The following is a 22341-nucleotide window of genomic DNA, read 5'->3' as shown; positions in this document are numbered from 1 at the left end:
AGTGTTTTTCTTATTTACTAGTCGACAAGGTATGGTGTCAGAGATTTATGTTGCATAAAATGCTGCAGTGCATGTGTTCTGTCAGATTCTCTGATTGTTGTCATCAACTGTGTGTTATTCATACATTGTTACCTGAATGTACTGCATTGTTATGGGACCTTAAAACACATGCCCCGTGTGAGGCTTGAACTCACGACCTTCAGATTATGAGACTGACGCGCTGCCTACTGCGCCAACGAGGCGTAAAATACAACTTTTGTTACAACAACAAAGTTAGGGCTCTTGTCACATCTTAAAAGATGAGCAACAACAATTCAACTTGATGGTTCAGTCATCACGTCAGAAACATCAAGTGCTCACTGGCTTTATTTGTAAAACCTGAGTATGTTTGCTTCAGAGTTGACCGCTGACCGCTGAACAGGGCAAGCACAGAGAGACATGAGACTCACAATATAAATACAATAAACAAGTGATGGTGCAGTGCATGAGGTAGTCACTTCAGTCAGTCGCGAAAGTGTGTGCATGGATGAGTGTGCGGTATGGTGTCAGAGATTTGCGCAGTGTAGTGTAAAAAAAAAGCAACGACGAGTGGCAGAGACGCTGGCCTGAGAGCAGCTCTATGGCAGAACTTGCATTTAATTATTTTAAATGCAAGTTCTGCCATAAAGAGACTAATTGTCCATTCTTACACCACATAACGAGTACATTACATTTGATAGTGAGCAGTTTGTGTCTCCATTATAGTATTTTCATTTCATTTTGAATGTTTTCATTAATCTATTGCATTGTGTTGTCTGTTTGACCTTAAAACACATGCCCCGTGTGAGGCTTGAACTCACGACCTTCAGATTATGAGACTGACGCGCTGCCTACTGCGCCAACGAGGCCTCAAAACTCACATTTTTCCAACTGTCCGTGTACTGTACCAACAAGACAGTTAGGCCTCTTGTCACATGTTAAAGATGAGCAACAACAATTTAACTTGACTGTTCCTTCATGACGACAGAACCAAAAAGTGAGAAAAATGATATGAACACACATTTGTGTTTACGTCTTCATTTGCAAAACTTCTGGTCCATGTTACCTAATGAGTTGATTGTTGACAAAAGAGGGCGAGCGCAGGTTGAAAGAAACATGAGACTGACCATATGAATACAACAAAGAAATGATACAGCAGTGCATGTGATAGTCAATTCAGTCAGGGGCAACTGTGCGTGCATAGATGAGTGTGAGCTAACCTGCAATGCTAGGCTTCCGTCAGATGTTGTCATCAACTGTGTGTTATTCATACATTGTTACATGAATGTACTACATTGTGTTATGGGACCTTAAAACACATGCCCCGTGTGAGGCTTGAACTCACGACCTTCAGATTATGAGACTGACGCGCTGCCTACTGCGCCAACGAGGCTTAAAATTCAATCTTTATTGAGACGAATTGTTGTACTGCATTTTGGTTACACTCTGCGAAGAGACCTCTGAACACTGTTAAATAAATCTGTGGATTTTTCTATCTCTGCATCTGAGTCCTCATTCCAGTGTCAGCCTGACATTATGAGACTGACGCGCTGCCTACTGCGCCAACGAGGCCTCAAAACATAAATTTCGTAAATGAGGTGACTTGTCACTGTTACATCTGTGGCATCACTTAACTTTTTCCAACTGTCCGGCTACTGTACCAACAAGACAGTTAGGCCTCTTATCACATGTTAAAGATGAGCAACAACAATTAAACTTGACTGTTCATGACGACGGAACCAAAAAGTGAGGAAAATGATATTATTACTTCATTTGCAAAACTTCTGGTCCATGTTACCTTAGGAGTTGACTGTTGACAAAAGAGGGCAAGCACAGGTTGAAACATTCAATGAAATACTATAATGGAGACACAAACTGCTCACTATCAAATGTAATGTACCACTTACGTGGTGTAAGAATGAACAATTAGTTTCTCCATGGCAGAACTTGTATTTAAAAACATTACAAAAACACCACCATTCCTTCAGGAGCGTTTCATTGTTGGCTGTGCATCTGTGAGAGTCAAAGAGCTGCTCTCAGGCCAGCGTCTCTGCCACTCGTCGTTGCTTTTTTTACACTGTCAGGGATTTACGTTGCATTGCGTAAAACCAACACAAGTGGCAGAGATGCTGGCCTGAGAGCAGCTCTTAGACTCTCACAGATGCACAACCAACAATGAAACACTCCTAAAGGAATGATGGTGTTTTTGTAATGTTTTTAAATGCAAGTTCAGCCATGGAGAGACTAATTGTCCATTCTTTCATTGGACAGCTGCCAAACGTAACAGTTCTGAGACATTCTTTGATTGTTGGCATCAGTTGTATGTTTTTCGCAGGTTATTTTTCATTTTTACATTAATCTACTGCTTCCATATTGTTGTGACAAGGTACATTTTCACAAGAGATGTGGTCAATATGAGGATTCTTTCAGATTCTTTGGTTGTTCTTATCAGTTTTAGGTTTTTCATTGATTGTTATGAATTGCTACATAAATCTATTGCATGGTGTTGTCATCTGACCTTAAAACACATGCCCCGTGTGAGGCTTGAACTCACGACCTTCAGATTATGAGACTGACGCGCTGCCTACTGCGCCAACGAGGCCTGAAAACACAGATTTTGCATTTGAGATAATTTGTCACTGTTACAACTGTAAAGATGATAATAGCGATTGAGGCAAGGAGAGCTACAGGAGGAAGCTGGAGGAGTGCCTGCAGGGAAACAACGCCAGAGAGGTTTGGAGGGGCCTAAAAACCATCTCAGGCCACAGCGGCGACAATGGCTGGGGCCCAGAATGTGGAGATCGAGAATGGGCAAATGAGCTGAACCTGTTTTTTAACAGGTTTGATTCTATCCCCATTCCCTCCCCCAACCACCAGAACCCAGACCAGACAGCGTTACCTCTCAGTCCCCCCCCAGCACATCCCTGACACCAGCAGCTCCATCCTCACACCACTTCACTCTCCTCCAATCCACTTGAACACTCCCACCTCACCCAACTTTCTATGACTCTGTGGTCGCATCTGCAGTCTTTTACGAAGTGGTCTGCTGCATACTAAACAAACAAACAAAGACTAAACAAGCTGGTCAGGAGAGCTGGCTCTGTCCTGGACTGCCCTCTGGACACAACTGAGGATGTAGGTGAGAGGAGGATGTTAGCCAAGCTGACATTGATCATGGACAACCCCTCCCACCCCCGCATGACACAGTGGGGGCCCTTAGCAGCTCCTTTAGTAACAGACTGCTGCATCCAGTGTGCAAGAAGGAACGCTACCGCAGGTCCTTCATTCCATCAGATGTCAGATTATTCAACTCCAGCCCTAACCCAGATTATTCAACTCCAACCCTAACCCTTGTCACATCTTAAAAGGTGAGCAACAACAATTCAACTTGATGGTTCATTCATCACGTCTGAAAGATCAAGTGCTCAATGGCTTTGTTAGTAAAACTTGTTAGTAAAACTGTGTGTTTGCAATGGTGTTGACCGTTGACAGCAGAGGGTGAGCACAGGTTGAAAGAAACATCTAACAAAAAAAAATACAACAAAGAAAAGATAATACAGCGCATGTGGTCGTCACTTTAGTCAGTGGTGAATGTGTGTACATGGATGAGTGTGAGGTATGGGTTCAGATTTACGCAGCATAGTGTAAAACAAGCAACGTTGAGTGCGAGAGATGCTGGCCTGAGAGCAGCAGACTCTCACAGATGCCCAACGATTTTTCTAAATGTCCGTTGACTGTACCAACAAGGCAGTTAGGCCTCTTGTCACAACTTTAAAGGTGGGCAACAACAATTAAACTTGACAGCTTATTCATGATAGCAAAGTCAACAATTACGAAAACTGATCTTAACTCATCCATGTGTTTATTGTCCTCATTTGTAACAATTCCTGTCTATGTTATCTTAGAAGTTGACCATTAACAAAAGAGGGCGAGTGCAGGTTGAAACAAACATGAGACTAACAATATAAATACAAAGAAATGATACTGCAGTGCATGTGGTAGTCTGTTCAGTCAGTGGTGACTGTGTGTGCATGGTTGAGTGTGAGGTATGGTGTCACGGATTTACATTGCATTGTGCAAAACAAATACGAGTGGCAGAGATGCTGGCCTGAGAGCAGTTCTTAGACTCCTGCAGATGCACAACCAACAATGAAACACAATTGAAAGAATGGTGGTGTTTTTGTAATGTTTTCAAATGCAAGTTCAGCCATGGAGAGACTAATTTATCCATTCTTTCACCAAATAATTGGCACATTATTTTCGATAGTGTGCAGTTTGTGTCTCCATTATTCTATTTTGTTGTGATGAAATAAATTTTCGTTGGACAGCTGCCAAACGCAACAGTTCTGAGATATTCTTTGACTGCTGGCATCAGTTGTATGTTTTTCATAGATAATTTTTCATTTTTATGTGAATCTATTGCATTGTGTTGTCATCTGACCTTAAAACACATGCCTCGTGTGAGGTTCAAACTCACGGCCTTCAGATTATGAGTTGTCAACATTGACACTGTTGTGACTGTGGAGTAACTTAATTTTTTCAAAATATCCAACTTCTGTAACAACAGGGCAGTTACGGCTCTTGTCACATCTTAAAAGATGAGCAACAACAATTCAACTTCATGGTTCATTCATCACGTCAGAAACATTAAGTGCTCACTGGCTTTATTTGTAAAACTTGCGTATGTTTGCTTCGGAGTAGACCGTTGACAAAACAGGGCAAGCACAGAGAGACATGAGACTCACAATATAAATACAATAAACAAGTGATAGTGCAGTGCATGAGGTAGTCACTTCAGTCAGTCGTGAAAGTGTGTGCATGGATGAGTGTGAGGTATGGTGTCAGAGATTTATGCAGTGTAGTGTAAAAAAAAAAGTGGCAGAGACGCTGGCCTGAGAGCAGCTATTTGACTCTCACAGATGCACAGCCAACAATGAAACGCTCCTAAAGGAATGGTGGTGTTTTTGTAGTGATTTTAAATGCAAGTTCTGCCATTGAGAAACTAATTGTCCATTCTTACACCACGTAAGTGGTACATTACATTTGATAGTGAGCAGTTTGTGTCTCCATTATAGTATTTCATTGATTGTTTTGAATTTTTACTTAAATCTATTGCATGGTGTTGTCATCTGACCTTAAAACACATGCCCCGTGTGAGGCTTGAACTCACGACCTTCAGATTATGAGACTGACGCGCTGCCTACTGCGCCAACGAGGCCTCAAAACATTCATTTAGGAATTGAGACGATTTGTCACTGTTGCAACTGTGGAGTCACTTAACTTTTTCCAACTGTCCGGCTACTGTACCAACAAGACAGTTAGGCCTCTTGTCACATGTTAAAAGACGAGCAACAACAATTTAACTTGACTGTTCCTTCATGACGTCGGAAACAAAAAGTGAGGAAAATGATATGAACACACATTTGTGTTTACGTCTTCATTTGCAAAACTTCTGGTCCATGTTACCTAATGAGTTGATTGTTGACAAAAGAGGGCGAGCGCAGGTTGAAAGAAACATGACACTGACAATTTGAACACAACGAAGAAATGATTCTGCAGTGCATGTGATAGTCAATTCAGTCAGTGGTGAATGTGTGTGAGCTAAGCTGCAATGTTAGGCTTCTGTCAGATTGTCCGATTGTTGTCATCAACTGTGTGTTATTCATACATTGTTACCTGAATGTACTGCATTGTGTTATGGGACCTTAAAACACATGCCCCGTGTGAGGCTTGAACTCACGACCTTCAGATTATGAGACTGACGCGCTGCCTACTGCGCCAACGAGGCTTAAAATATAATTGTCATTGAGACGAATTCTCAGCATTGACACTGTTGCAACTGTGGATGACCTTAATTTTTTCTTAATATCCAACTTCTGTAACAACAAGGCAGTTAGGGCTCTTGTCACATCTTAAAAGGTGAGCAACAACAATTCAACTTGATGGTTCAGTCATCACGTCAGAAACATCAAGAGCTCACTGGCTTTATTTGTAAAACTTGTGTATGTTTGCTTCAGAATTGACCGTTGACAAGAGAGGGTGAGTGCAGGTTGAAAGAAAAATGAGACTAACAATTTAAAATACAACAAAGAAAAGATAATTCAGTGCATGTGTTAGTCACTTCAGTCAGTGGTGAATGTGTGGGCATAGATGAGTGTGAAGTAACTTCCAATGTTAGGCTTCCATCAGATTCTTCGACTGTTGCTGTCAACTCTTTGTTTTTCATACGTTTTCATGAGTTGTATGTTTTTCGTAGATAATTTTTCATTTTTTTGTGAATCTATTGCATTGTGTTGTCTGTTTGACTTTAAAACACATGTCCCATGTGAGGCTTAAACTCACAACCTTCAGATTATGAGACTTTTTAAAAAAAAAATAGATTTTGGGGAAGACAATAAACAAAGTAAATAAGTATTGCATTGGTTTGACAATGTGCAAACTTGACCTAAGCTATAACTGTCTTCTGTCTTGTTCAAGTTTTGAAATGAGATTAGCTAAATCTTCGTTCAATCTCAAACCACATGTGAAGGAGGGGGCTACAAAACATAACCAAACTGTTTTAAGTGTGTGCAGACTTTTGATATACACTGTAAATAACGATAAGTTCTCCCATCTGGCTGATGGTTTTTGATTGAAAGCTGACCTGCTGGAAGGGAGTAATCTTCTTGGCAATGGAGGATGGGATTTCCTGTTCACACTGCGAGCTCTGCGAGAAGGACAGCCAAAGGTCTGAGTCACTCAAACACAGGGACTGGTAAAGGCCTGAAAATGTAGCCTGTGAAAGAGGGATGGAAAAAGTCAAAAGGAAGTCAAAGGTGATGGAAAGGTCAAGAAATAATAACAGATAAGTGGGTCCAATTTTAAGCTCAGTAAGGACCGCTTTGCTGGCTTTCTATTTAAAAGGCCTAAAGTATTATTTTTTATGTCTGCTGGCTGGAGAAAATAACTGAATGCAAAAATGACTGTTTACATTATTAAGCATTAATGTTGTGCTTTTGTCACACATCGCACATGCAGCAGATGCTGTAATAATGTCCATATCTTGTGTCTGTATATATGTGTATGCACGTGTATGTCAGTGTATACATTAATGTGTTTACTTTTAAGATGGCCACTGCTCCATGCCTCTCCTGATCAATCCAAGAGGGGAACTCCTGTCGAGAGAGGAGAGGTGTAAGTCAAAAAGAGAAATAGTGCAGAGTTTTCTCATTCTCAGAAAACAGCTGCTCTTACCTCTTTCTTAAACATTTCTCCTACAATGGATCCAGTGAAGACATCCCATTCCTACAGCAGAGTGCAGTTAACATTTGGCAGGTCCAAAGCAGAATTTCTATATTTAATTTGTCACTGAAATTAGTCCTGATGAAATCCTGCAGATGCAGACACTAAATCTACACAGATACTCACGCTTTCCTGGAAGAGTTCAGGGTGCATGCCTTTCACAAAGTGCATCGCAAACATCATCTGGTCAGCCTGAGACAGAGACAAAAGGTTCATACACATATGAGAACATGCTTTTTTGTCCTCCTCAAAATTACAATCAAAGAAAGCCATGGTACAGCACAAAATGTTAGCATCTCTTCCAGACAGAGGAAGTTAGGCAGCATAGGCAGCTCAGCCCGTCTAACTTGCGGGTTTGTAAAGGGTTGCTACACTCTGACAAGAACTACACTGTCTGTCGCATCATCCCCACACACTTTGTGCCTGTCTCTCTTTGTGTCTCATCCGTAGATAGAGTTTGAGAGAGTAACAGACACAGCCACTAAACAAGATACTCATCCCACTCCCATCCACACAGAGAAACAGAAAGGCAGTGACCAAGAGACTGCAGTGGACACAGTGAATATAGAGGAAAGAGAAGAAGAAACAGGGAGAAAGCAGTGAGGAAGAATGCAGAAGGCAAATATACACAAACTTACGCACGCAAGCACACACTTGTAAACAAATATATGCTGTAAATGATTTTAAAGACAGACAGGAAGCTGCATGTCACTCACAGTAACTACAACTCTGCCGCATGGCTTACCTCCTAGTCCTACAATTTCTTGCTGTCAGCATGTTTGCTTGTCTGTAATACTTTTGGACTGTGTGACCTTTAGTGACAACTAAAAATGAGAAACACTCCATATACTTTTCCTTACATACTTGACTTTTTAAATTAACTTCTGTAGTGTGACTGGCCTCCAAAAGCATCATAGTAATATTTTATTTCTCTCGACAGTTACATTACAGCATTATAACTGATTCTGATGTTTTTGCTGCAAATAACAGCATTGCAATACTGATTTGCCAAGATTATTAACAGACAGTGCACCTAATAATAGTCACATTGAAATACAGCACACTGCTTCTGTAATGTGATGTACAGTATATTTATGTAAATTTGCAAGGACAACCAATTTCGAAAATGCATGCATTGCAATAATACGTCCCAATGTTGTGTAAAGTGGCAATAAGTCAAACGACGGTGTTAATCTAATCAGTCTGGCTATTCACAGGAGCTGCTATCATTGCTTCCAGATGTTGTTGCTGAAAAATCAGGTACATAAGCGACATGGAAGCCTGTCTGAGAAAACCTCTTTTGCAGCCAAAGTGCCTACAATTATTGAGATGTGCTTACTGTATTGTTACTGAATTACAGCATCATTGGATGAGATTAAGCTCCATTAGCCAAAGGGACGAGGGTATGCAAAAGGCACCAGCATCTAATGATCAAATGAAATAATTTAGACTCTCAGTGGTTTTTAACATGCTCCTTAAAGAGCATCTTAAACTGACAACTGGCCAATGCAACTAATGTTGTGCCTCCTGTGTGCCTACATTTAAACATAGGACCAAGCCATGTGGGACCCATGTACACCAAACCACATGACCCACTATATTCCAAGCTGTTTACACAAGATCTGCGGATGCAACATGGGTCAAGTAGTGTACCACATAAACACTCTGTCAGCATGCACAGTTACATCTACAGACTATGGCCTTTTCCCCCCAAGGAATACAATGGATTTAAATGTCCCGCACACATTATGTTCAGTGTTTCCTTAGTTTTAAATTTTTCCTTCCAAGCAGTTGTAGGTCTCCCCTTGATGTCCTTTGATATTAATACCAATGTTTAGCTGTGATAAAGGTGGAAGACTATAACTAAAACTGTAAGAGAATTGTTTAACAAATAAAAAGTAGGGTTTTACTTTACCCCCAACTCTTCCAAAAAATAAGCAGACACATAAACCAAACAAAATAAACATGGTCCAAGTATTTAGACAATTTCCACACCTGCAAAAACCTCCTTAGCACATCTCTGTGCCTGTCACCTAAAATTATATTCTGTACATTTACAAACAGCTGTAGAACCAGCTTGAGCTGCAGTGAGGCCAACCTTCAGGCTACATTTGGACATGAGCTCTTCACTACCGTGCCCTCTTTACGACCCTCTCCACGGTTCGTCTCTTGATCCGATGTCTGGATGATTTACACCAAGCTGCCAAGTTCAACTCCACGTACTGAAGTGACAGCTCGCACAGCTGAATCGAGAGGGCCCAGCAATATGATATAACTGATCAAACAAAGACTGGCACAATGTCCTGGTTGTTGTGTGTATTCAGTACATCTGCATGTGTGTTTTTATGAGTGTGTGTGTCAGACAGAAATGAAGCAAAAAGGGTGCAATGAGGATAAAAATCCTGTGAGTGTACGTGTGAACTGCTGTCATACCGACACTCTGACAGGACGGGAACCTCAGTAGACAGTACAGCCTGGAATATGTCACCCTTCAGCACATCACTGCAGCTCAACCTACTGCATGTACTGAGAGATGTATCCACATTCTCAAACACACACATAGTTCATCTATTGAATGCTTCCACCTGCCACTCCACAAACAGACCCAACAAAACAAGATAGAGATCCATGTACATTAAACACACACAAATACACAATCGTACTGTATTCTGTCTTTGGTGGTTTATGACTTTATTACCCTAAAAACACAATCTCAATGAACAACCCTCCAGTGTACACCAGTGTGTCGAACATTACTTGTTGTTACTGTTGCATGTTCTCTATGGACAAATATTTCCAGAAACAGGAAGTTTTGCCACGAAGTGACAGTGTCACAGTGTCACAGTTAATTATTCATCACTACTCCAAGTCATCGCAGGGGTAGAATATATGCACACTGTCTAATTCTGTCCATATTGTAATTTTTACACAATAAAGCTTTTGTCAATGTATCAAATACTAAGTGAGACCAAACCAGCCCAAAATGTCAGGATGAAACTTCTCACTTCTCACAAACTTTTCATTTGAATATACAACCCTATCAATTCAAAGACTACTATTAAGTTCAATTAATCATACATGGGTAAATCCAGGCCTAGGTTTTTACTTAAACATGGACCCCATTTCATTTTAATTTCAAATTATCGTTCAGGACATTTACTTCAAGAAAATTCAAAGCTGTTTAAAACAGAGAACACCTCATTGTAGTTCAAATAACATTAGCTTAACAAATTTACACCGACTGCTCATGAGAGATTCAACAATCAATATTTGGTAGAGATTCTTTATCACAGCTTTGATGTGCCTAGCCATGCTCAATCAATACCTTATTAAGCTGAATCAGTTGTGTTTGCAGTGGAATTTAATACGATTACAGAACAATCTAAGTGTCTTCGACAGCCTTAAAAAATACAGTAATTCCTAAAATTTGTGGTGGTTTGTTTATTTTTTCTTTTGCTGAGATGTATATGATATATAAGAATGTTTTCTATTCTTGATTACCTTCTCCTTTCAAATTCTCCTCTTTCTCCTTGTCTCCCATTATGCTTTCCTCATTTTTTCTTGTTCATTATCCACCTTTATCTTTTCATTGGACCCCTTTTCTCACCACTCTCCTCTACCCCTTGAGGCTATCTCTTTTGTAGCACTGATATTGACAGGAGCCCTGATAATGTAGTCCAGTGTTTCCTCTCTGCTAATGACTGGGCGGCTACTGTCTATATGCACGTGTGTGTGCGTGTGTGTGTTTGTGTGCAATTGTTGGGTTGATAGCCTACAGACGTGATCAGCGGTTAAAACCACCCTCACTCTGCTTGAAATGGCCAACACACACACACACACACACACACACACACACACACACACACACACACACACACACACACACACACACAGAAATTACATTTAGCATTTACTGCCTGATCGATGCAGTGATTGCTCTGTTGGTCAATATTTGACACTTCATTACTGTGTTAGATGCAGAGGTTTGATTGCATAAGTGTGTAATGTATTTCTTTTATCTGATTGTGGTTCTGCTCCAAATGATCAATAAGAACACTACTATGCTACTATTTTATATTACAAAATCACAAAGATATCAGTGCATCTGCTGGAGATGAACCAACCTTGTCACGAGTTAAAAAAAAAAAAAAAAAAGGTAGCGTAATAACTTTTAGCCTGTCAGCTGAAATCTTGCGCTATGATTGGCTGGTAGACCAGACATAACAAATTGTGATAGCGGTGAGGGAGAAAGGATTGAGGGGGTAAAGCAGGAGTAGTACTACGTAGGTGAGGAAACCAACACGCCATGATAATACTTTCAATTTGTTGCTGAATAAAATCTAATGTTGTATTTTCGTTGTTCAGATTCGGCCATTCTAGGCCATACTCCTCATTGAGCTTTGTTTCTTACCTTTACCTTTACTTTCATGTCAACTCAACAAGGATTGACTTATTCATAACCACATTAGGTAGCTTGGCAATGAAAATTCTTATTGCTGTGAGTAGATTAAGTGGAGATACTTCTTTGACTCATGTGTTTAACAGGGAACAACAAGGCAGAAATTAAACTGTTTATCTCAAAACAGACTGAACCCATTTTGCAATGCGAGCCCTGCTGTCACTACCCACCTATCACTTATACAAATCACCTGAGTCATGACAGGAATTGTTCAAAACTACATTTGTTCTATTTCTGGGTGTGCATGCATTACCTTGAAAAGTGACCGGCAGACATACTCGTACACCATATTCTTTAAGCTGGCCTCCAAAGCAGCAATCCTGGCTTCTGTATTCTCCACTTCCTAAAATGCACACACATACACACACTCACATGTGAGGACAAAGGAAAAGGACAAAAAGAGAAGGGGCAGCTAAACTGGTGAGGCAAAGTATGAGGGATGTGCTGTCTATAAACAGATTTAGATGATACAGTACTTGTATCTCTGTGGTATGTGCTTTTGTGTGCTTCAGCACTAAATTAAAAAAGTTAGCAGTGACATTTTTATTCCAAAATGTTCTCTCCTTCTTTCAAATCAAGGTAACTTGGATGTCTCAGGATCCTGCAACAGACACAAGGACACACATATAACTTGTACCATATATAACTTGTACCATTTTTCTTATCTTTCACACCTTCATTTTGTGTCTGACATACAAATCACCAGAGAGACATTTTGCTCTTCCACCAAAATGCTGGTGGAAGTTGGTGTCTGCACTGTAAGGTGGGACAGCAGTAAAACTGTCGGAGTGTTTATACAGAATGGAATAGAAACATCTATTAGGAGGAGGAAGAAAATGTTACAGCGATGGTGAAACAGAGTAATTAGAGAATGAGAATCAGACACAAAAAGAAAATACCATACATCCGAAGGGAAATGGCGAAAAAAAAAAGAGAAATTCTAGATCCCATACTCCCAGCTCAGCATCTGTCCTTCTTTTTCTCCTTCCTGAAGCTCTACTTGAGGTTTTATGCAAGCACGTACTTCATTCAAACACAGGTGTTTAGTGAGTTAGCACTTTGTGTATACAGTGCCTGAGCCCAGACGCTGTGTATGCCTGCCTGTCTGTGTGTGAGCAAATAAGAGCACTGTTCATCGTGTTATGTCGGATATGAGAGGCTAAAATTCTCTTCCAGATCTCGGGAACCATCTGCAGCTCATGGAAAATTAAACTTGGTCATTTAATACAACAAAAAAACCCAAAGCTACAAAGAGAGAGAGAGAGAGAGAGAGTCCATGAATCAATGCAGTATTCTGACCACACTCACTGAATGTGTCCACAAGCCCACCTACACGAACCCACACAAACAGCCACACACACACACACACACACACATAACAGTTTTGACCAGCTGCTGCCTGGTGACATTCTTGGATGACAGCACTGGCTCTAACAACCCACACAGGATTTGGGGAATTAGTGTTCAATCTCCCAACCCAATGTGTGCATGCCTGTGTGTGTGTGTGTGTGTGTGTGCTTGTGTGAATATGCATGTGCGTGTATGTGCTCTGGTTATCAGACAGTGTTTAGGGCGCAGGTGGAGAACAGCGGCGCGATACAGTCCATGGCGCTCTCCAGCTGCACAGGTCAGACTGAGATAAACTTGCTACAGAAAACAAAGCGAAAAAAGCTGAAATACATCAAGCTAATTTCAACTGAAATGAAATGATGTCAGAATAATCTGAACAAAGCAGTATTTCTATCACCACTCGCCTAAGTAAATGTAGTGTCTTGCAATTGTGCTCCAATTGTACGAAAACAACTACTTCTTCAGCTGATACAAACCACATTGTACACTAATATTACTATATAATTTTATGTCTGCAACTTGGGGGAGGAACAGCCTGAAGGGTACAATACATACAGATGTAAAGGTGAACATTTAATGTATTGTTGCATCTTCACATAATGTAAGAGTGGTGAAGGACACATTATATTACATTACAGCAAGCAACAACAGAATAGACATTCTGTTTTTATCTGCACTGTAAAGAGTAACACAGTGTGCATATTAGTATTTTTGTTTGTCTGTTGAATTATTTATTTGTTTGTCTTGCTGCATGAAGGTGTTGTACTGCTGTTGGTTTCGGTTCAAGGGCAGATTATTTGGAACAATTTAGTGAGGCAAACATGCCGTGCTGGATGAAAATGGAAGTACTATAAGAGCTGAGTGGCATCCAGTCACCTTCTTGGCTTGAAGAGCCCTTTGGAAGAGGCGCAGAAAAGAAGCAAGGCTGAAGCGGTACATGTTGTTGATCTTCGACAGGTCGGTGATGACAAAATACATCTTGCTGGCACTCTCTGCGAGAGGCAAGTAGGCGTCCCGCTCCTAAAATAAAAACAAGGAGAAAGAGAAAAGGGAAGGACAGAGAGAAAGGGGAAAACCATGACGCAGCAGAAAAAGAATCACTGATGTTATAGAGCTACAAATAAATACAATACAGGGATGAAGGGCAGGGAGAGGGATTCGTATGGTATTGATAAGGGGAAAAGTGAACAGAAAATATTTACTTGAATCAAAATGAAAAGAGAGAGAAAGAGGAATGAGGATGGACAGCATGAGGTGTGATGAGATAGGAAATGTGAGAAAAAAACAGGGAGGTGCATATGAGAAAAACAGATACAGATGAAGAAAAAAAAACTGAGAGAAAAACACATAAACAGTTCTGGTGTAACACTGCACCCTAGAGGATGATTATGTAATACATCTACAATAGCCCCTTGCTTGTGCACATGTGCCATCTGATGTTTGGAGCAGTTTGTGCAGTGAGTGGCTGTGAGTTTGTTTATCTGTAGACCACTCAAATAAGTTGAAATAATTGTATACTGCACCTATGTGGGTAATACAAAAAAATTGTACATTAGTGGTGTAATTTTACATTTGCAGATTGGCATAAATATCACGACACATTCAACGCTTTCTGTCTCTGACTGTATCTCTGACTGTCTTTCTCTGTCCTACGCCTCTCTTGTGTGTCTGGTGCTTTCACCCTCTGTCTCTCCATCACAGCCCTCAATCTTCTTACTCTCTCTCTCTCCCTCTTATTAATAAGTTAGATTAGTATAAGAGACATTGAGAAGGGCAATACATGTAACTAAACCAGCTACTTTCAAGTGGTTATTACACGACAGTAATCCACTGGTTAATACTGACTCTCTTTTGAATGGTAAAATTAAATTAGAAATACCATTCCGATATGTCTTGAATAAAATATAGTAAAGATGACAAAATGTGGCTTAAAAATGATTCTTTTGATATATTTTCTTTAATTTTACAGATTAACTGGTTAATTGAAGTGTGAAAATACATTAAAAGATGACACACATATTCCATGTGTATGTGTGAAAAGTATATAATCTACTTTGCTTATTATTGTTCTTTATTCCGAATAGTTTCAATGGTCAACAAGTCTTCACAAAGTCTGTAAACAGCTGTTGCAAAAAGTTTAATATGTTGTGGAAAAAATGTCGTATTGAATTATGAGTATCAGCTATCCTTTCAGGATTTGAAGTTACAGCATCTCGATTCGTACCTGTAAGCTTGTGAGCCATTCAGAGCGGAGATTACCACACAAACAAACAGCAGGTCACCCATGTGGCTGCTCAACGTGGCGGATACAACTAGAAGTGATATCGCTTTTTCATTGTTTTATGACCAATACAGCTTTAAAAAAATGAATCAAACCACATAAAAAGACATGCAGTGAGGTCAGCCTGTCAACACTGCTTTTCATGGCATTATTTCAGATTTTGTGTGTGTGCACTTTTGCCTGAAGTTTGGTACCTGGTCCAGGGATGCCTGCAGCCTGTGTGATTCCAGTAGTGACTCCTGGATCAGGGCACTGCTAGCCTTGGTCTGGTTGAGACTGTCTATCAGCTCCCTGTTCTCCAGAATATTACCTTGAGCTGTAGCCAGGGTCTGACACAGAGGGACAGGGAGGTATGAAAAAAAGATACGGTAAGGATTAGACATGAGAAAAAAGGAGAAAAGAGGGGTGGGGGGGGCACAAGAAGTTATAAGAGAGAGCATGTTGTCATGCATCTGTCATTTTGTTGAGATCTGTAATCTTATAAATGTTACAGAAGCGAGAGTTGTCATTTTTGAATAGGCTGATGCGGGGATTTTTTTGTATTCAAATAAATTCAAATAAAATAGATGAGAAAGCATTGGAGCATGGAAATGTCAAGTCGAATATGCTCCTACAATTCAAGAATAATTATATGTCTAGTACCAGTGAAGCGCTGACATCCTGCTCTTGGCACTATCGTGTGTGTGTGTGTGCAAGTGTATGTCCATCCAAATTTCCCCTACAATGTGTGCGCCAAAAATGATCATTAGGTCGGGTATCTATGTGTCACAATGTCCATTAACTGTGTGTGTATGTGTGTGTGTTTGGATATGGACATTCATTGAAACAACCTAAAATAAAACTTAAAATAGTTCTTGTTTTATTTCCACAAATTAACCCTGAACTAAAGGTGCAGTTATTAATGTTGGTGGGGCAGAGAAAAAGCACAAAAGGTAGAATTGTCCTTTACTTTAGTGTCACAGTGTTTGTTGTATGCCTGCATGTTTACCTCAAGCAGTGATTCTTCCAGCTGAGCCAGCTGTATCTTCTTGTCTTCCTCTTGTTGTAACAGTCTTGTTTTTTCAGTCTCCAACTCTGGCTTTTCCTGCTGGATGGTCAAGGCTAGCAGCTATCGCGCACACACACACACACACAAAAATGTGGGCACGCAGTATGACTACGTACACAGTACATACTCTCTATATAAACTGTATCACTCCACTGTGAAAGCACAGTCTTTCACAGGAATTTTTCTCATTAAATTCTCAGCACTAAACTGAAAATCTGCAGAATATTTGAAGCTACGGCCACAATTAGAGGAGATGAAAACTTTAGTACATTTTTTTCTTTGTATTGTTCTGTTTTATAAAACACAGACAGAGCGTACAGCCTCACACAGTATGGAGGCTAATCAACACGGCTCCAACAAAGTGTCAACAAAACAAGAAACTAGATTCACAAAGGCACCATGTGCTGTTGGGTTATTATAGTAGATTGTGCACGTGTTTGTGTTTGAGCGTGGGTTACGTAGGTTACCTGTCCTCTCAATCCTGCCCTGGTGGTAGTGAAGTTGACCTCTGTGACCACGGAAACAGCATCAGGGGGGATGAAGGGGCTGGGATTCCGTGTTGCCATGAAGAGACGGAAGTCCTCATTGTAATCGATTACCTTGTCTCCTATCTGAACCACATATCTGGGACCTGTGTGTGTGCCCGTGCACATGTGTTGAAGTTGGACAGAAAAAAAAGAGAGATCTTAAATGACAAACAGGCTTGTGGCCACGATAAATCCCATCTTCACCCTTTTACTTTCTCCTCTACACTCTGTGCCCTCGATGTCTGCAATGCAGTGCTGCCATGCCTTTGTCTCGCCTCTTTTTTCCATCCTGTTCAACACCACTTTTAAATGGATAACTTGCCCTTTCTCATACTTTCTCTGCCCCCACTCTTTCCAATTCAGCTACAAATAGACAACGCCTCTCCCTGGATGATTCATAGCCTTATGAATAACCCTCATTTTCACAGGTATGTTTCCAACCTTTGTTTACTCGTACCTACATGATTAAAGCAGCTGTTTGCAACTATGATTGGTATGCAAATGTCTTAGCCAAAAAAGTAAAATACCAAAGGTGAAATCAGAAGGCCAGATTCAAACTCAGCCATGAATGAACACAAGATGTTTCTTTGTGCATTTCATTTAAACTTTGTTTGAGAGACATTTATCCAGAAAATATAATGAACAAAGCAGGACTATGCAGAATACATCTGCATGCTGATTATATAAAGTAAACACTTCCAATAAGTGCAAAGTATTCAGCTGTCTGAATTCTGCAGTGGCTCAAAGAACCATTTTTTACTTACTTTGGACTGGCAAGGTTATACTACATGTAGCTACCACCACTTCTTAAATGACCCTGGACCATGTCTCACAAATGAACTTGTCTCCTCTGGACTTGCAAAGAACTGAATCTGACAGCACCAGTGCAAAATAGTGGATTTTAAGGGAAAAAAGGGAAAAAAAGTGTCTTATTTGCTCTGTATTCTTACAGCTTTCTTTCTACAAGCTCACTGACTCAGATGAGAGCAACAAAGGCTTGCAATTCATGGAAACTCAAGAAATGAGCTCTAAAACTCATCTCTGAAGGTTCCATTTCTGGGCTTATACAACTCTTGAAAAATGACAAACAAAAAACAATCATTAGCTTATGTACACAAAGAATGATGTTTAGTGATAAACTTGATTTTCTTCTTTAATTATATTTGTTTCTTTAATTCTTTTCTTAACTATCTGTATTTATCCACCCTCTTCTTTGTTCATGCCTTTCTTTCCTGAGTCATATGTAATGCTTCTCCAAAGCATGCTCATTACCACTTCAAAAATCCTCCACATGGGTGTCTTGGTTCAACGCAGTTTGTCATTTGCCTCTCCGTTCCTATAGCCCAGGTGGTATCAGCCTAGCCCAAATGTGGAGTCATGGCTAACTCTTCTTGGAGAAAATAACAGGGGATTGATCATAATTGTTTTTATGGCATGGTACAGAGCGAAGCTTTCAGCAGACAGCTCTATGCACTGGTCAGGAAGTGTTCAGTTAAATTTGGGTAAATAACATCAAGGTGGAGAATAGCATGCACTCATTAACAACATGGCTATTATACATGTTTGGGAAATATCCCTAAAATGGGATTTCACTATAGTTTCGAAAAGTAGCTGTAAGACAGAGGCGAGTAGTCTGCTTTTTAGTTAGTAACGAGAGGTTGGTAAACCCGCTGAGTAAGTCAAAATCATTTTTTTTCCCACCCTTCCTCTGTATGGAAATAGTGTTTGTGAGTGTGTGTATACCCTGTGCTATGAGGTCCCTCCTCAGCAGTGGGTAGAGCACAGGTTCAACTCCATCCATCTCCTGGATGATAAGTGTTTTTCCAAATCTGACTGCTAGCTCCAGGGATGTCATGAAGTTATTATCCTATAGAAAGCAGGGACACAGACACATAACTGTAAGAATACGTTGAATACCAGAATTCATAGTATATCATAGCAATATTACTATCCCCAATAACTTTTAGAAAGCAATTAGAAAATAATTTATTGGTTACAAATAGAGAAGAATTGCTTTTTTTTTTTTTGCTTTACTCATCAATGTTTCATACTAAGTAATTTTCCTTTCAGTTAACTTGGGCCCACTAAAGGTCTGTCTGTCATGTGTGCAACCCGGCTCTGCAACTGTCATGTACTTGACATGACCGTCATGTCAAGCTAGTTATGCAACGACCAAATTGCCAGAATTACCAATGACCAAACGGAGCAAAGCAGCACTTACAAGCAGAACACTGAGAGAAACGTTTGAGTTTGTCAAGAAAGTCAACTTGCTCAGTAATAATCATAATAAATAAAACACAGAGACCAAATAAAAACAGCAAAAAAGTCTTTCAAATATATACATAAGCTTATATATAAATACACAAATATGCCACAAAATCTAAATTAGAGCTTTAAGAGTGTTAGAAATAGTGACAATAGTGATTTTGCAATTCATAACTAGTAATAAGTAAATAACGAGTCCAGCATAGATTACTGTAATAAAATCATTTGTTCAAATAAACAACTGGGCAGCTTGAGGGGAAAGATAAAGGTGGCTTGATAATACATTCTCTGACAGCGGTGGAAACTATATGATAAGGGTATACGAATGGACTTAGAAAAGACTTGGATTAATCAGGCAAGAAGAACAAGATCAATTTTGGACATTTTAGGAAACACTAAATAAATGTTCTCTAGGAATTGCTTTACATTGCTTTAGATTACGTTTAGGGTTGATTTGAACACTACATATCACCAGTGTGCATGTGTGTGAATATTAATGACCTCTTAAGTGTGTTCTTCAACATATGTGTGTGTTTACCTGTTGGTTGATGACCTCTAGTCTGTGCTGTTTCAGATGTGTGCGTAGCCACTCTGTAGCTCGGGATGACGGGTCGATCAAGAACGGACAGGCAACACTCTGAGTGCACAGCGATGATGAAGAAACATGTTTCAGGTTTTGCTGTTTTGGGATAGTTTTACTTAGAAAAAGCTACGTTACTGAGGAAAAGGGGGTGTGTGCATGTGTGTGTGCGAGAGAGAGAATGTAGCTCAGTCCCATCTAACGACTGTCATGCTTATCGACCAGCGTCACTCCGATGCCAGGCAAAGGAATGAAGTCCACCACCATCCTTTCATCCTGTGCTCCTCTATTTCATGGTCTCTTGCTCAAGGATTCTCTTTCTCCAACCATCTCAACCTGTTTAATTGTCTGTTTATTCCCCCAGCCTTTTCTTACATATATTACATACATCCCATATCTCTTTAATAGCCAGCAACTAACTCAGTATATACATTTACTACTTTTACTGAAGTGATTTGTCAATATGCTGCCCACACACACACACACACACACACACACACACACACCAACACACAAACTCAAATTTGCAACAGAGATACGCAGAGATAGTGAGAGGAAAAAGACAGGCTACACTAAACTAATGGTGGGTTATAAGAATGAGTTGTGGAACACCAACTTACCCGTAATTTGAGAGCATTGATCTGAAGGCAGCAATGGTAAAAACAACCCACAAACACAATACAGACAAATGGAGGACAGATGAATGGCAACAAGGGCAGGATTCTTGATATGACTGTTCATATGGAGACTGGTTGTTGCAAGTACATGCTGTAGTTACATTGTGCTTTGATATCTTTTAAAAAGTGCATTCAACAGATGAGACAAAGAGTCATTGCAAGCTAATATGGAGATAGTTTTCATTAACCTCAACCTTACCAAAACTTAAAAAACAGGGTAAAGAAAGAGACAGAAATTGGTGATTGCAGTGCTTTTATAACATATATCTTTTTGGATGAAAGCAGATTTGTAATCAGGGGAATTAAGACAAAAGGAGAGAGATTAACAAGATTTGACAGACTTGTCTAACCTGTAGTATGACTAGAGCATTCTCCATGGAGAGGTCATCAGAGGGCAGCCCTTGACTCTTCCAGATCAACTGCTCACTCTCCGAGCAAAGGAATGACCTCAAGTCAAACTCTGATACAAACACACACAGCACAAATGCACATGATTATTTGTTGCTTTTATATTTGCTCACTGCAAAGAGCATGGGTACACCACTTGACAAGTCCCAAGTCAACAGTGGTGCCTGAACAAATTATGATACACTTCTGGTGGGATTACTAAACAATCTTGACAGCCAAGGTGCAGAGAAGTCATTCGATGGACATAAGAATTTAGGAACGATAGTGGGTGAAGTGCATGACTCAGCAGTTTGGGTTGTACACGCACATCTGAAGCCCCCTAGGAGAAGCAAGATTATATAGTCAGACCCTTTAATGGGACAACAGTTAGTGCTGACAGAGACTTTGCACACATTTTACAGGTTCATTTGTGTGGATGGAATATTAACATTCGAACAAACAAGCTGATAAATTTAGGCGATTATGCTGGCATATAAGAGGTGAAATCCAGCAAGTGTACTGTAATCCTTAATGAGTGAGTGTGTGAGTTTTTAATGCGAGCACTTGTTCGGTTATTCACATGACTGAAAATACAGACACTTTTTGGACTAAAGGCACTAAAGAGAACACATCAAAATGATTGGGAAGTTAGGGAGTTTCTTCAATGTAAACTGTAGACTTAGAGTGGTTACTAGTTTAATGATGATCAAGCAATTTAATTTGCACAGAATTATTCAATTAGCACTATTATTCAGTAGAACCAGGCGCTTGCAAGTGTTGTACATGTACCACATGTTATCAATGCAACAGTGCATTGTGCCATGTGTGTGGGTGGTAGTGTGTTTGGGTAGGCAGTTTAGGACAGAAGCTGGCAAACAGTATCCTGGTGCTACTGTGTTGGCATAAAGTATTAGTGCTGGTATATTTACTCTGTAGTCCAGATTGAGTCATCCATGTCTCCAGACAGTGTCTTCTACGGTCTTCAGGAGCAGCCGACAGATAGGTGATGAAGGCTGCGGCCAGCATGGCCCTCATAGGGAGCGTGTCCAACTCATTCTTTATCTCAGACATCTGATGAGAGAGACACAGAGAGAAAAGACAAGACAGCCGAGGGTCAGGGGTAGACAGACAAGAGAAAAGAGAAAGGTAAGAAACTTGGCCCATGTGGGAATAACATGTGACCCCTCTTTCCCTCCTCCAAATCGATTAACCATAAACCCAACTCGTAGCCACAAAAAAAATCCAAATTTGTCCACGCTGATTGTGACAGATCAAAGTCACCCACAGATTCAGGAACACTCACATACTTTCAGATTATGAGCAAATGTGACATTATTGATATTATAGCCTCTATGAGGCTGCAGGTTTCTGGAACATGCAGTCTCTGGTCTACTGTATCTATACTGTCACACATCCTGCCGCATTCTATACTCCATTTGTCTATTTCTGCACCACTTACTCTGCAGTT

General features: G+C 40.2%; 1 protein-coding gene and 6 non-coding genes across 7 annotated transcripts in view; all 7 read right to left on the bottom strand.

The window, feature by feature from the left end:
* The window catches only part of LOC121608816 (cytoplasmic dynein 2 heavy chain 1), a 106927-nt gene that overhangs the window by 40963 nt on the left and 43623 nt on the right, over positions 1 to 22341 (bottom strand). Inside the window, exons 66-79 of the mRNA XM_041940200.1 lie at positions 21803 to 21944; positions 20837 to 20946; positions 20430 to 20450; positions 19768 to 19866; positions 18708 to 18831; positions 16905 to 17068; positions 16378 to 16497; positions 15584 to 15718; positions 13985 to 14128; positions 12012 to 12101; positions 7426 to 7491; positions 7252 to 7302; positions 7119 to 7172; positions 6662 to 6793 (exon numbers count right to left, since the gene is read on the bottom strand). Coding sequence (XP_041796134.1) covers positions 6662 to 6793; positions 7119 to 7172; positions 7252 to 7302; positions 7426 to 7491; positions 12012 to 12101; positions 13985 to 14128; positions 15584 to 15718; positions 16378 to 16497; positions 16905 to 17068; positions 18708 to 18831; positions 19768 to 19866; positions 20430 to 20450; positions 20837 to 20946; positions 21803 to 21944 — 1452 coding nt within the window. The remainder of the gene's footprint in view (positions 1 to 6661; positions 6794 to 7118; positions 7173 to 7251; positions 7303 to 7425; positions 7492 to 12011; positions 12102 to 13984; positions 14129 to 15583; positions 15719 to 16377; positions 16498 to 16904; positions 17069 to 18707; positions 18832 to 19767; positions 19867 to 20429; positions 20451 to 20836; positions 20947 to 21802; positions 21945 to 22341) is intronic.
* Positions 170 to 242, bottom strand: trnam-cau. The gene has a single exon. It is a non-coding gene; the product is annotated as a tRNA-Met (tRNA).
* On the bottom strand, positions 815 to 887 carry trnam-cau. Its single transcript has one exon. It is a non-coding gene; the product is annotated as a tRNA-Met (tRNA).
* On the bottom strand, positions 1339 to 1411 carry trnam-cau. Its single transcript has one exon. It is a non-coding gene; the product is annotated as a tRNA-Met (tRNA).
* On the bottom strand, positions 2548 to 2620 carry trnam-cau. Its single transcript has one exon. It is a non-coding gene; the product is annotated as a tRNA-Met (tRNA).
* On the bottom strand, positions 5164 to 5236 carry trnam-cau. Its single transcript has one exon. It is a non-coding gene; the product is annotated as a tRNA-Met (tRNA).
* Positions 5734 to 5806, bottom strand: trnam-cau. The gene has a single exon. It is a non-coding gene; the product is annotated as a tRNA-Met (tRNA).

This window comes from Chelmon rostratus, chromosome 7 (assembly GCF_017976325.1).
Source record: "Chelmon rostratus isolate fCheRos1 chromosome 7, fCheRos1.pri, whole genome shotgun sequence".
Taxonomy (NCBI): domain Eukaryota; kingdom Metazoa; phylum Chordata; class Actinopteri; order Chaetodontiformes; family Chaetodontidae; genus Chelmon; species Chelmon rostratus.
This window is presented reverse-complemented; position numbering and strand designations above follow the sequence as displayed.